The following is an 11,950-nucleotide window of genomic DNA, read 5'->3' on the forward strand; positions in this document are numbered from 1 at the left end:
TGTCTGTTTATTTTTGGTTTGAGTTGTAAACAATTACTATTTGCGGAGTTATGTATATAAATCGAGTCTCAACTGCACATGTTAGCAAATGACTGATGCCAAAGAGAGCCGTTGAATCTTTTCAACAAATGATAATGGCCACTTAGAATCTGGGCACAACTTTGAAATACTCTCTACTTGTCTAGTGTTGCCTAGGATGCTAAATGGGGGTGGGCACTGCCCGTTGCCACGGAATGTAATGGAGTTGTGATTTTGGAATGATTTATTTTATTGGGAAAAGATTCTCTGAGCTGCCAGGAGAGGGTACACTAACACCCTCTCTCTCTCTCTCCCTCACATGAATGACCTCCCCGCCCTCTTATGTATGAATCTTTCAATGAGTGCCCCCGAAGTAGAATCATTTTAGGGGGCAGAGGTCATTGCAGAAGGGGAGAGGAGAGAGATAGACACACGGGAGTGTTAGCATAGGCTATGCTCTTGGATAGCAGGAACCATTTCCCCTCTATTTATTTTTGGGTACAAAAACCATCAGTGGATTTGAAGTGGATTAAACTCATTAAAGTATTAAACTGGCACTGACCACATAAACAGAGGTGAATCAGAAAGACTGATTCTGGAACACGTCTTGAAATGTTCTAAAACTCCTGTATGGTTGAAGTTTACATGATTAGAAGGTTCCTACACTCCTGATGTGGAAACCTTTTTCAACACCTATTTTGCGTTTACCAAGATTATTTGGCATTTTGACCACGGGAAAGGCATAATTCCTTGAATATGAAAGCCTCCGAATCCCGCTACTGCAGGGTCTTAGTTAGAGGGACAAATTCTTTGGATATATAAGATGTTAAATTTGGTGACTGGGTTGTGGGTTGTTTCTAAAGGGTCTTTAAAAGCCTGTAAATTTTAAGGTTTACATGAGAGTAATTACGGAAATTTGTATTTCTTTGTTTCCTATAAATTGTTGTGATGAGGGTTATTAGGGTTACTAGGAATTCTCTATAAACGCAAAGAGACATGAAGGAGAGAGATTGTAACTCTTTCTCCATTGCCAACAAAATTGCTCATCTCTCTTAGGACGTAGACTCCTTATCAAATCATGCATATCTTTGCATTGTGTGATTATTTATTTCCTCTTTCCAATCATTTTCTGCATCGTTATATGATTCCGTTTCTGGAGAGAGCTTGTAACTCTTTATCCATTGCCAATAAAAGCCTGTTCCTCTTGTTTTGTTAATGATTTTTGTATTAGAAAACAATGTCTCATTTTTTCCATTCTTGAAAGCATCATTAACTGAGCAGAAAAGGTGAGCATAAACCAACAATCAGAGAGCCCTTTGCACAACATTGTGGATTTAATGATTTAACATTATTATACTCCCAAAAAAATGGAAAGAAAGAAATCCCACTAGATTAGTTCTCGGGACTCGGGAAAAACAAAACTAGATTAGTACTCACGAACTAGGATTTTTTCTTTCTTTTCTTTTGTTAAAATTTTAGCTTGATGGTTGTTTTTCTCACCCCAATTTTCATGAGTTTCCAATGTGGGTCCATTCGATGTGCAAAACTCAGGTAGGGCCATCAGATCTTTTGATTGTAGTAAAAAGGAAATTTCTGATCTCACATATGATGCTTCTTGGTCTTGGAGGAAGTTCAGCTTGAGTTGTTAGGTGATGGATCAAACACTGCTCTCTGGATTGATAAGTGACAACCTCTGTGGGCCTCTAATTGAAAGATTTGACTGAAGGAGTCAGGTTGATTATGGGTTCCCAATTGATGCTAAAGTCCGCAAGTTTATTACTAACTCAGTTTAATGAAGGTCCCTTCTGGTATAAGATTCATAGCTCAACTAAATCCATTAGATTCATAATTTGTATCAAACAATAAGAGGAAATACTATTCTTTAAGATGCCAGGAGATGCCATTGTAAATCTTTCACTAGAGGTAGTGGCAAACCAGTAACAATGTGGAACAGACCCATGCAGGGGGAATTGCTCTTTAATCTCCTTCAAGAAGGAAAAATTTTAAAAACTAATCAAACAGTAATAATATACATCAATAATTATCTGCTCTTATGAGGGAGACAACGAATTAAAAAATTAATACAATTTATTGATGAGGTCATCAATTGAATCCAAAAAGAAAGATACAAATCTCAAGCCAAACTAGAAATACTTTTGCCAGATACTGTACAGTGATGGATAAAGTGAAGAGGAATAGCAGGTTAATACAATACTTTTTTCTTTTTGTGATTTTCATTTCAGCAACAAGTTTCCAAGCATGCAGCAGCTGACGAGAATTTTCTCAAGAATACAGTCTCACACGCGTCATTATTGGCTCACGACATATTGGGCACAATGATAAGCTTACGCCACAGTCCTTGCACGTCTTATTCAAGAAAAGAGATAAAATATGAGATTAAGTGTTGTTATGCAGGAAATGTTCATCTTTATAAAGCTCAGTTGTAACCTCAGATGCATACATTACATACCAATATTCAACAGATCCATCTGTGTGTGTGTGGATAATGTGAAAAAATCAACTGAAACATCTCTATGAAGGTATCGATTAACCTTGCATTCCACATAATTTGCATACTATATCTGTATCACAGATTGTACTTTCATATTAACAAACGGTAAATTAAAGATTGCTTACCAGATGACCACATCCAAATGCCATGTCCTTTGGGTTTGTCAAGCATATAGGGCAGTCCTGCAGCAAAGCCAGAAATTACTATGTTTTTCCCAACACCATGTGCATCCTGAACACAAAATTGCAGTGGTGGTGATAAAAATATTACCTGCTCTGTGAAGGTTGCATGCTCAACTGACTGGGAACTTGTCATGTGTGGGTATGTTCTAACTGCATTATCATGCTGGATCACTTCACGTGGAGGGGGAAGTGGTTGTGTACGTGGCCCTCCTCTTCCACTTCTGCATGATTAGGTTAATTCAGGGTTCAGTAATCCCCCAATAAAGTTTCACCAAGTAACATTCAATAGCCAATAACTAGTTCATAAAACTACAGACTTACTCCACAATCCTGAGTTTTTGCGTGGCCTTATACTGAAATGGAATTTCCATGAGGGCTGCAAGTGCAAAGGCTGTTTCTTTCTTTGACATTTCCTTGTTCTCAGACATGATCTTTGTGAAGTTTACAAACTGCACAGGGACAAGCTCAGGTGATTAAACAATGTGAGGGGAAAATCCAACAGTCCACTCTTATTAAGCAGAAAACCTGCACTATGGATTCTGATTGGTTCTTATAAACAATAATAGACTCAGATGAAGCAAATATACCATTTTCTTGTGAAAATCTCTCCTAGGGAAATGTCCAACATTATTGGCATAAAAGTTAGTAATGAGAATGACTATCAATGTGAAGTTATCCTATCTCCTAATGAATTGGTATTTGCAGTTCAATCCAAGCTGGTCATCAGTGTGTGAGTGTCCATGTTGAACTATAATAAGAGTTCTCTTCTCTTCCAGGCTTCGAGTTCCAACTTATATGAAAGGACAACAGAGCAAAGAGTTTCATTTCTGTATCAGCAGTGAAGTTAAGTTTGTATTCTAGATTGCAATGCTTTATATTACAGTTTTTTTAAAGTTTCCCAAGTACCAATTTGAAATATAAATCAAAATAAGCAATTTGTTTTTTTCAGAATGAGGGGAAAAAAGGTATCGGATAATGACTAATGCATTAAGTCAGTATGATGCCCATAGAGGATGATACAATATCTCCTCATTTTTCACATATAACACGTTTCTTATTCATTTATTTTTGATAAGTAAATGTTTGTTAGATTATGAACATTAAGTAATGATAAATCAACACTTAAAAGAACCAACTTAAAAAGAAAACATTAGGCCAATTATTGAAGAGAACTTATCATAGATTAAATGCTAAAGGATGTTAGACAGATCATACAGTTCTTGGAAAATAAAAAACACATGCCCATTGAAAAGTAAATCAGAGCTGTAGTTGTCAACAAGTGATTAAGTACCTGGAAGTTATCAAATGACCGTTGAGGAATGTTATCATCAAATTGTTGCATTGCATCCCATGGTCCATCGCCCACACCAACCAAAATAATCGAGAGAGGATATTTGCTAAATATTGAAAAACTCCATTAGTCAGTAGAAGTCATCAAGAAGAACATATTTTTAAATCGAGTGTTTCAGATCCTCAATGCTTTTACCTAGCTTCAACTATAGAATTTATAGTTTCTTGTTCCTGCGGACTAAATCTTCCAGGTGGCAAATCATCACTCCTTGTAACCTATAAAAGTAGAAGGGGACAGTAAAATAAATCCATGGCAAAGAGTGGAAAGTGGAGACAAGAAATCCTTGCCACAAAAGAAAGATAATGACCTGCCCATCAGCAATGATGACTAGGACGTGATATTGCCCATTGCTTCTCTCCACTATATCAATTGATGCATCAATAATTGGTGCAAAAGAGGTTGGACCTGTATGCAAGCCCAGAGAATAAAGTTTATGTTCAATATATTGCATCCATTGAAAAACTTCAAATTTTGTGATTCGAATATTCAAATTTATAATTCAATGATAAAGCTTCAAAGGAAGAGGAGAAGAGAAAAAATAATCTGCCTCAACCTGGATCAGTTTTTCTCGGACAATGACCTTGAATTGGGATGCCAATTACGTATGATTTTCATCGACATGAATTAAAGAACAAGAATCTGGGCTGTTGAGTCCAGATTCAATATTAGCCAATCAGCGGCATCAAAGTTATTCAGAATTCTAACCCAAGAAAACATTTGGTAAGCTCCCTAATAACTGGTTCTAGGTCTTTCCAGGAATAAATCCTTACCACAAGGGTAACTTTTTCATTGATTGTGCATGGAGTTGAAATTGCATTAGACAATGAAAGATGAAAGGTGAAAATCTAACAAACCTGACAATTTTAAATAAGCAACAATCTCTTTATATCTTGCAAGAGCCTCCTCGAAACCATTACAAGATCGGTGATTAGGAAAGAAGCTGAACACATTCTTATCATGTGTTGATGCTAAAAAGGAAAAAACAAAATCAGATAATTAGTTAAAGGAAGTTTGCAACTTAATTTGTTTTAGGTATTATGGTGAAAGAGTACTAACCATCACCAAATCCAAAACAAGGTATCAAATTATCCTCATCAAAAGGAGACAATGTGCGGCCAATTATAGATATAGCTTGCTCATATGGATTAGGTGTGCCACCAATTGCATGGAGGCTTTTCCTATTGAATGAATACTTACCTACAATCAGTAAATGGTAACGTTCATTTTTCCAGTAGCAGAAAATTTTGAATCAGAATAATATCAACTCTATTGAAAACTGATCAGATCACCTGTCCATTCATTGCTCTTTGTAAAGTCAATACCAAGGATTAAATTTGATGACTCAAGACCAGCTTCTCTTAATGCAGAAATAACCTGAAAATAGGAGTACCATTTCTCTTTTTATTACTGAAAATAAATAACACATGCAGGCCCAGCTACTAAATTCATATGACTGAAAAATGCTAAAATAAAGCCATATAAATATATAACCTCGAGAAGAATTCATTTGTATAGGAAAGAAATAAAGGACAATGGACAATTTTATGGACGTTTTAAAAATAAAAAAAAATTTATTTCCTAAATGAAAATATTTTTTCTTATATTATTTTGCATGGAAAAACAAGATTCGTACTCTTGTAGTGGATCCCATTTAGTTGGTATGAGACATGATTGAGTTGAGTCAAGTTGAGCTGTATTCTTTTAAATTGATCATGTCAGTTGACTATCCTACCCTCTGTATTACTCCCGTTCTATCAATATGCGATATTAAAATTACTTATTCAAGGTTATTTTCCATCTGTTTTTGGTTTTTTGGAATGGAAGATACCCCGAGGCTCTGGGCATGCCCCCAGAGATTTTTATTAGTATTTCATTACAGTAATTGTAGAGCCTACAAGGTCCCATAGCAAAATTTCTTTTTATCATTGACACTTCTCTCAGTTTCTTTAACAATCTAAAATCTGAAATAGCTCTATATTTTAATACTTGGGTTTTCCCTAGCTTCAATTTCTTTTTCTCAAAACCAATACTTTGATAATTACCCTCCTAAAAATGAAATCAAAATTTTTTCAGAATGATTAGATACAACAATCCACAACAAAACAATAGACAGACTGCACTAAACACACTTCAATCTCTGACTCACAACAACACAAGGCACATATTAGGGCTTTACTCAATATAGTCAACTGGCTTCAGTTTGATCCTTAATCTCTGTGGACTGTTGGAGCCTAGATAGATAAAAACGAAGAGCCTTGACTTGCAGGCACAGAGCACACACAAAAAAGTCTAATTGTGGAAGGGAAAATATAACATTTATGGTTTTATTGGGGTTGAGCCATAGTTGCAGAGATCACATATTATCCAGTTGATGTTTAATTTCATTTTTTGTTCTAATTAGGTTGAAATTTCAAAAGGCTGTTAAATGGCATCAGCAGATGACATCCACAAGAAAGTTATGACAACCACCTCATCTAGAGAGCTGAAACTATCTGGTATGTAAGAGGATTGCTGCCGTGTGTGAGAGCTGAAACTATCTGGTATGTAAGAAGGTTGCTGCCGTGTGTGAGAGCTGAAACTATCTGGTATGTAAGAGGATTGCTGCCGTGTGTTCTGATAATAGTGGTCCACAGAATGCCCAGCATAAGGAGGAGGTTGCGGCGTAATTTCATCATCATCTATTGAATAGTCTACCGACTCCGTATTCCCCATATCGAGAGAATATGTAAACCTAGGTAAAGAAGTAATCCTGTAAAAGTGAGAAGTAATGAAGAGTTAAATCTAGAAGTTAAAAGTATTATAGGAAGAGAAACCGCCTTCAATACAAGTTTAAAATTAACCAAAAAAGAACGCATAAATTAGATATTACAAACGAGGATTGTTATGGGAATATCTAGAAAATTATTAAATTATGGGATAACTGTTATGAAGAACCACTTTTTGGAGGAAAGTATGTGGTTTGATGGTCATTGGGTATCAACTCTAAAGTTACAATGCAAATGGTTGAGTGTGTGCCGTATGGTACAATGCTAAAACAAGAAAAAATTCTTTTTGCACAGAGGGAGGGGGAGGGTTTCTAGGAAGTTCTTTTTTATGATCAGCACAAAGGTGTATCACATTACCATATCAAAATCCGCACTAGTCACATGTATATGGTCTTCTATCTCTCCCCACTTCCACTCTATTTACATGCTTATAGAAAGCTATTAGAAAGGTTTGCTTCGCCATTACTGTTTCAGCTACCCCAGTAGCATGCCCAAGCCAGGGAATATCTTTGTGACTATACCCCACGGTTGATGAGAAACAAGATTATGCATGAACATATTCTGTTCAAACCTCTGGCTTTGCCTTCAAATGATATTCTTCTGGTCCCTCGAAATTGCCTAAAGAACGACAAGGAGTTATCTAAAATTAAACAAACCCCCTATACTCAAACCAAACAGCACGGCAGTTTATATACAAGTGAGTAGCACTAGGAGTCACCTAATCCACCTGAAAGAGAAATATGGTCCTGGCGATCTACATGGTAAGAAAAGGTGGTTCACCCACTCTTCTCCTCCTCATCTTAGGTACCATTGTTTTCCAGCATCAAACATCTTCCCTTATAGCGAGGAAGTGGGAACTTCAATCAAGGGTCACTACCCAAGCAAAAAAGTTCACCCTTCAAGGACCTCTCTTACTCGGGCACTTCATGTACACCTGGAGTAGCCACAACATGGCATGGATATGGATATGGATATGGAATATTTGTTAGGCATGAACCAGCAGGACACTCAGATATGGCTGCAAAGGAGGGGTTAGTGACAGATTAATACCACTTTGAACCCATCCTGATATAATTTAGCCGCATCCCCGTACTGAGCCATTTTTAGACACATGTCCTTGTATCCTAACTTCAAAGTTTCTTGGGTGAAATGGATCCAACTCCTCAACAAACTCCTGCACCCAAAACCACAGAACATGGTGGAGGGACATGGCTATCCCCATATATGCACTATATAAAGATCACGTTCCAGCCATTCACTAAGTGCTCATGGTTAGATTTAACAGTGAAAATCCCTTTTTTGCCATTTTTTCTATTGCTTTTTATCTTCTTTGCAGCTGTAGCTTCTTAAATAGCTCAACTGACTCTTCAATTCTCTGAAATAAACTCCTAAATAAAGGCCCCATACCAAATTCCCATTGAGAACTTAGGAGCATCGGTTGGTGAGGCACTTCTTTATTGGTTTTCCTTTGGTTCTTGTTTATTTCCATTCAAAACACTTCACCATGTTAGAATTCCCCCACTACCCAAGCTCCTTCTCTCCTAAGTTCAAATGTTTCCAGGCTCTGTCCATTATTCCTCTCTATCTGCCTCTTCATTTTAGTAATATAAATTCATGAATACTCATTCAGAACCGTCTCTGCTGTTGTGGTTATCCATTGTTACCATGAAAGCCCAACCTGCATTCCATACTGTTATACAGTCACCTGAAGAACTGATCGCTCCCAGATCAGTGCAACTTACCCTGTTTGAGCCCCATTAATCTATAACAAAAAGAAAATCAACTCCCTTCACCTTCATCTCTGGCAGAAGAGGAAAGATTCACCCCCCCCCCCCAAAACAGTCTCCTTCTTGGCTTTTGACCAATTAGCTCATCAAACATTAGACTAGATTCACCATCATTCCTCTAATTGTATATTAACTATAGAAGAAAACCACGTAATTTTTAGTAGACTTAAAGAGTATATTTTTGGACCAAATGTTTTTCTCTGAACTTGTTCCTTTATTTTCTTTTGTTATTAGAAGCTGGACCTGCCAGGGTTGATCTTGGGAAAAAGACTTCTTTCATGGAATTAACCACTCCATTTCTTTAGAAGAAATTCTGTTCAAGTAAGCTAGTAAGCAAATATTGCTTTGTTACAGGAGTCTTATCACTATCCAAAAGAAATTATCTAAATCATTAATACTTCCTCCATGGAAGTTGTCGTAGCGAAGCAATATATTCCTGTATTTATCACTCCAAACACCCCCCATGTGAGGTTATAATTAGACATATTTAAATTGGATTACTCAAACCCAGCAATTTTTTGATTTGGATTTGTCTCCAGACTCTCCACAGCAGCCCAGACAATCACTACAAATGCATCCTGCCTGTCAAGCAAAGGACCATTTTGTTTTTCTCTCCAAAACCATCAATTCTCATGGCTCACAAACAGAAAAATCATTTCCAGATTCCAATTCACCTCATTTTCAAAATTTTCATAAACATCCCACAAGTCAACTCTTCAAAAAAAAAAAAAAATCCAGGGAACAGAGTCAGAAGTCTAGCTTAATCGGTGCTTCTCATGCTAAAAGATTTATAATTTGAAGGAAGAATTAAACCAGTATGTGGTGAAGAAAAAGAAAATCATTTGCCAGTTTAAATCAAACAACATGAATTCATAGGCTGAGATGAAAGAGGAGAAAATGGAGAGGACCCAACTGAAGAAAACATATAAATCACAAGAAAGAGAGAGATGGGAACAAGATAAACCAATCACCTGACCTGCAGCTAGTAGGTAATAAATCGTAATCGTAGTCGCAGACGACGAGCAATTCAACAGATTTAAAATCTTCGAATTAGAAAGGTCTCCAAGCTGTAGTTATTATTGAGGTGGAAATGATGAATTATCCATCATAATGAGATGATACGATACATATATATATAATCTCTGGCATTCTTATTGTTCACACTTCACAGGTTGACCACTCCAACTAATCCACACATGCAATTGACTCTCCTTCACCAATCCCTCCATTCTTCCATCTCTGCACTATTTTCCAATTCAAAATAAAAATTCAGTCTATCCTTCAACGTTTGATTGGAATCAAATTTGGATAGAAGATTCTGATTTATTTGTCTACCCTCTTTAATGGCGGCGGCTCGGTCGTCGTGGTGCTAAGTAGCCATTTTTTACTGCTTTCTCTGGTCTAAGGCTCTAAGCCTAACACCACTTTCTTCGTTTTTTCCGTCTTCCTTCTCCTCCTTCTTTGAAGGATAGACTGACTCTAACGTGCAGGAGCTTTGTAATGAATCTTTTTGGATTTTGATTGAAAGGTTGCCTTTCAGACATAAAGTGAATGTGGAAACCCTTTCGTAGAAAAGAAACCCTCTCTCCATGGCTTGGCAGCTGGCAAAAGTTAATCTAATTGCCCATACTCTGTTTGGATTTTGGTTCTTAGCGTGCAAGGTTCCACAAATCCATCATGGAAGCCACGTGGAGGGTTGATCTGTCCAAACTTGTATGGAACCTTTAATGAACAATCCATGACCCATTAGATTAGTCCTATTTATGTCAAATTTTGGTTTCATTTTCATACTAATGTGGATTTTGTATTGAATTGTTCTTCTATAGAGAAAAGGAAAATCTCATTCAAATCAAAGATGACGAAAGCAGGAGAGATTTCTTTAGGTACTTTAAATAAATCACTTAGTGGAGGCGTTTCTCTATCTTCTTTTAATTAAAAAAAAATGGGTTGATGTTCTCTGTGCTGCAGAGCAGTCTGCGTCTAGACACATGGGTTTGTCATTCAGGAGGCAAGGTGGTCATTGTATCCACTTCCATTTGTCTGGCGCAGCCTGCACCCCCAGTACAGAAAACATTTGGCCTAAAAAAACATATATATTTTTTGATTTACCATTTTGGTGGTAACAAGTTTCACCCTCAAAAAAATGTTCTTAGTATCCATTAAAGGATAAGCTTGTCAAGGTGGTCTCTCGGATAGTTTTGGCCAATTGACCGCGAGGTTAATTGTTAGTTGTATACCTTTACCACAAAGAAAAAAAGAAAAGTTGTACACCTTATAGATTAGTGACGGTTTGGTTATAATCGATTTTAATTAGATTACAACGTTTGAAACCATTGGATTAATTGATCTAAATTGAATCGAACCAATTAAATAAACGGTATCACTTCTAAAACCATATCCGAACCATTAACTAAACAATCTGTCAATTTCGATTTAAATGATTTGATTTAGTTTCAATAAACGGTTTCAATTTGATTTTGACACCCTTATGTACAATGCCCTCAGAATTCATAATTACCCTTTATCAAACAAATCATTATATCCAATTACTGATCAAGTAAAGTAAAGTTGTTAAAAAGAATCAAAAGATTAACAAATTAATTATAACCAATTACGATAGATAATGGAATCACGTAGCATATGATTAGGAGACCAGACATGAAAGAATAGACTTGTTCAGGTGGAGTTATAACTAATAATGGCTTAGTGGCTAAGGAAACCAGAAGAAAAAATGAGTGTAGTAAAGTAGAATCATTTTATACAAAGAAGTCTTCTTAGCTTGACTTATTGCCTTGGTGAGATTCCCACTCAAGCTTCTTGGTTGGCTTCTAACAAATTGCTTATTTTGAAATGTTTTCTTATGCCAGTTCCCTTGGGCTCTAAGAAAGTAGACCCCAGTCAATAGGGGTGAAACTGGGCTGGGCTATAAAGTCCAGGCCCAGACCAAGGTGGACCGACCTCGAGACTGCTGACAAGAAGGACCGAGCCCAGCCGAGATTAGTTGGACACAACTCATGCAGAACCTAGATTTTACCTAGAGATTCAAGGGAAAGAGAATGCCACCCGCACGCCACCCCTGTGCCTTGGCACAAGGGCTTGCAAAATGACCGCTACACCCCTTGGAGTCTAAAAAATGATCAAGGGTGTGGCAGTCATTTTGCACGCCCTAGTTTCAAGGCCCACCAGGGGCACTATGTCTGGCAAAACTTAAAAAACGGAATTAAAAAATGTTAGATTTGACGCTGCTTCGATGGGTTGGGAGGAAGTGAAGCTAAAGCAAGAACAAGAAAACCGAGTAAACATTAGTCGAGTTAGGTGGATTATCCTACTAGGAA

General features: G+C 37.0%; 1 protein-coding gene across 4 annotated transcripts; it reads right to left on the reverse strand.

Moving 5' to 3' along the window:
• Positions 1 to 2,253: 2,253 nt before the first annotated feature.
• On the reverse strand, positions 2,254 to 6,831 carry LOC122669466 (E3 ubiquitin-protein ligase RGLG3-like). 4 transcript variants are annotated; one of them, XM_043866235.1, is made up of 12 exons: positions 6,653 to 6,831; positions 6,533 to 6,562; positions 5,353 to 5,437; positions 5,120 to 5,260; positions 4,918 to 5,031; positions 4,371 to 4,468; positions 4,199 to 4,278; positions 4,004 to 4,109; positions 3,034 to 3,161; positions 2,801 to 2,933; positions 2,656 to 2,712; positions 2,254 to 2,385 (listed from the first exon to the last, which is right to left on the reverse strand). In XM_043866235.1, the coding sequence occupies exons 1-12, from the start codon at positions 6,773 to 6,775 to the stop codon at positions 2,302 to 2,304; spliced, it is 1,179 nt and encodes a 392-aa protein (XP_043722170.1). In that variant the 5' UTR covers positions 6,776 to 6,831; the 3' UTR covers positions 2,254 to 2,301. The 4 variants fall into 4 exon arrangements, with proteins under 4 accessions (XP_043722170.1, XP_043722168.1, XP_043722171.1 ...); XM_043866233.1 differs by having other exon boundaries at positions 6,533 to 6,555; positions 6,643 to 6,831; XM_043866236.1 differs by lacking the exon at positions 6,533 to 6,562 and having other exon boundaries at positions 5,353 to 5,444; positions 6,633 to 6,831.
• Between the last annotated feature and the right edge of the window lie 5,119 nt (positions 6,832 to 11,950).

This window comes from Telopea speciosissima, chromosome 7, assembly GCF_018873765.1.
Source record: "Telopea speciosissima isolate NSW1024214 ecotype Mountain lineage chromosome 7, Tspe_v1, whole genome shotgun sequence".
NCBI classification, from domain to species: Eukaryota; Viridiplantae; Streptophyta; class Magnoliopsida; order Proteales; family Proteaceae; genus Telopea; species Telopea speciosissima.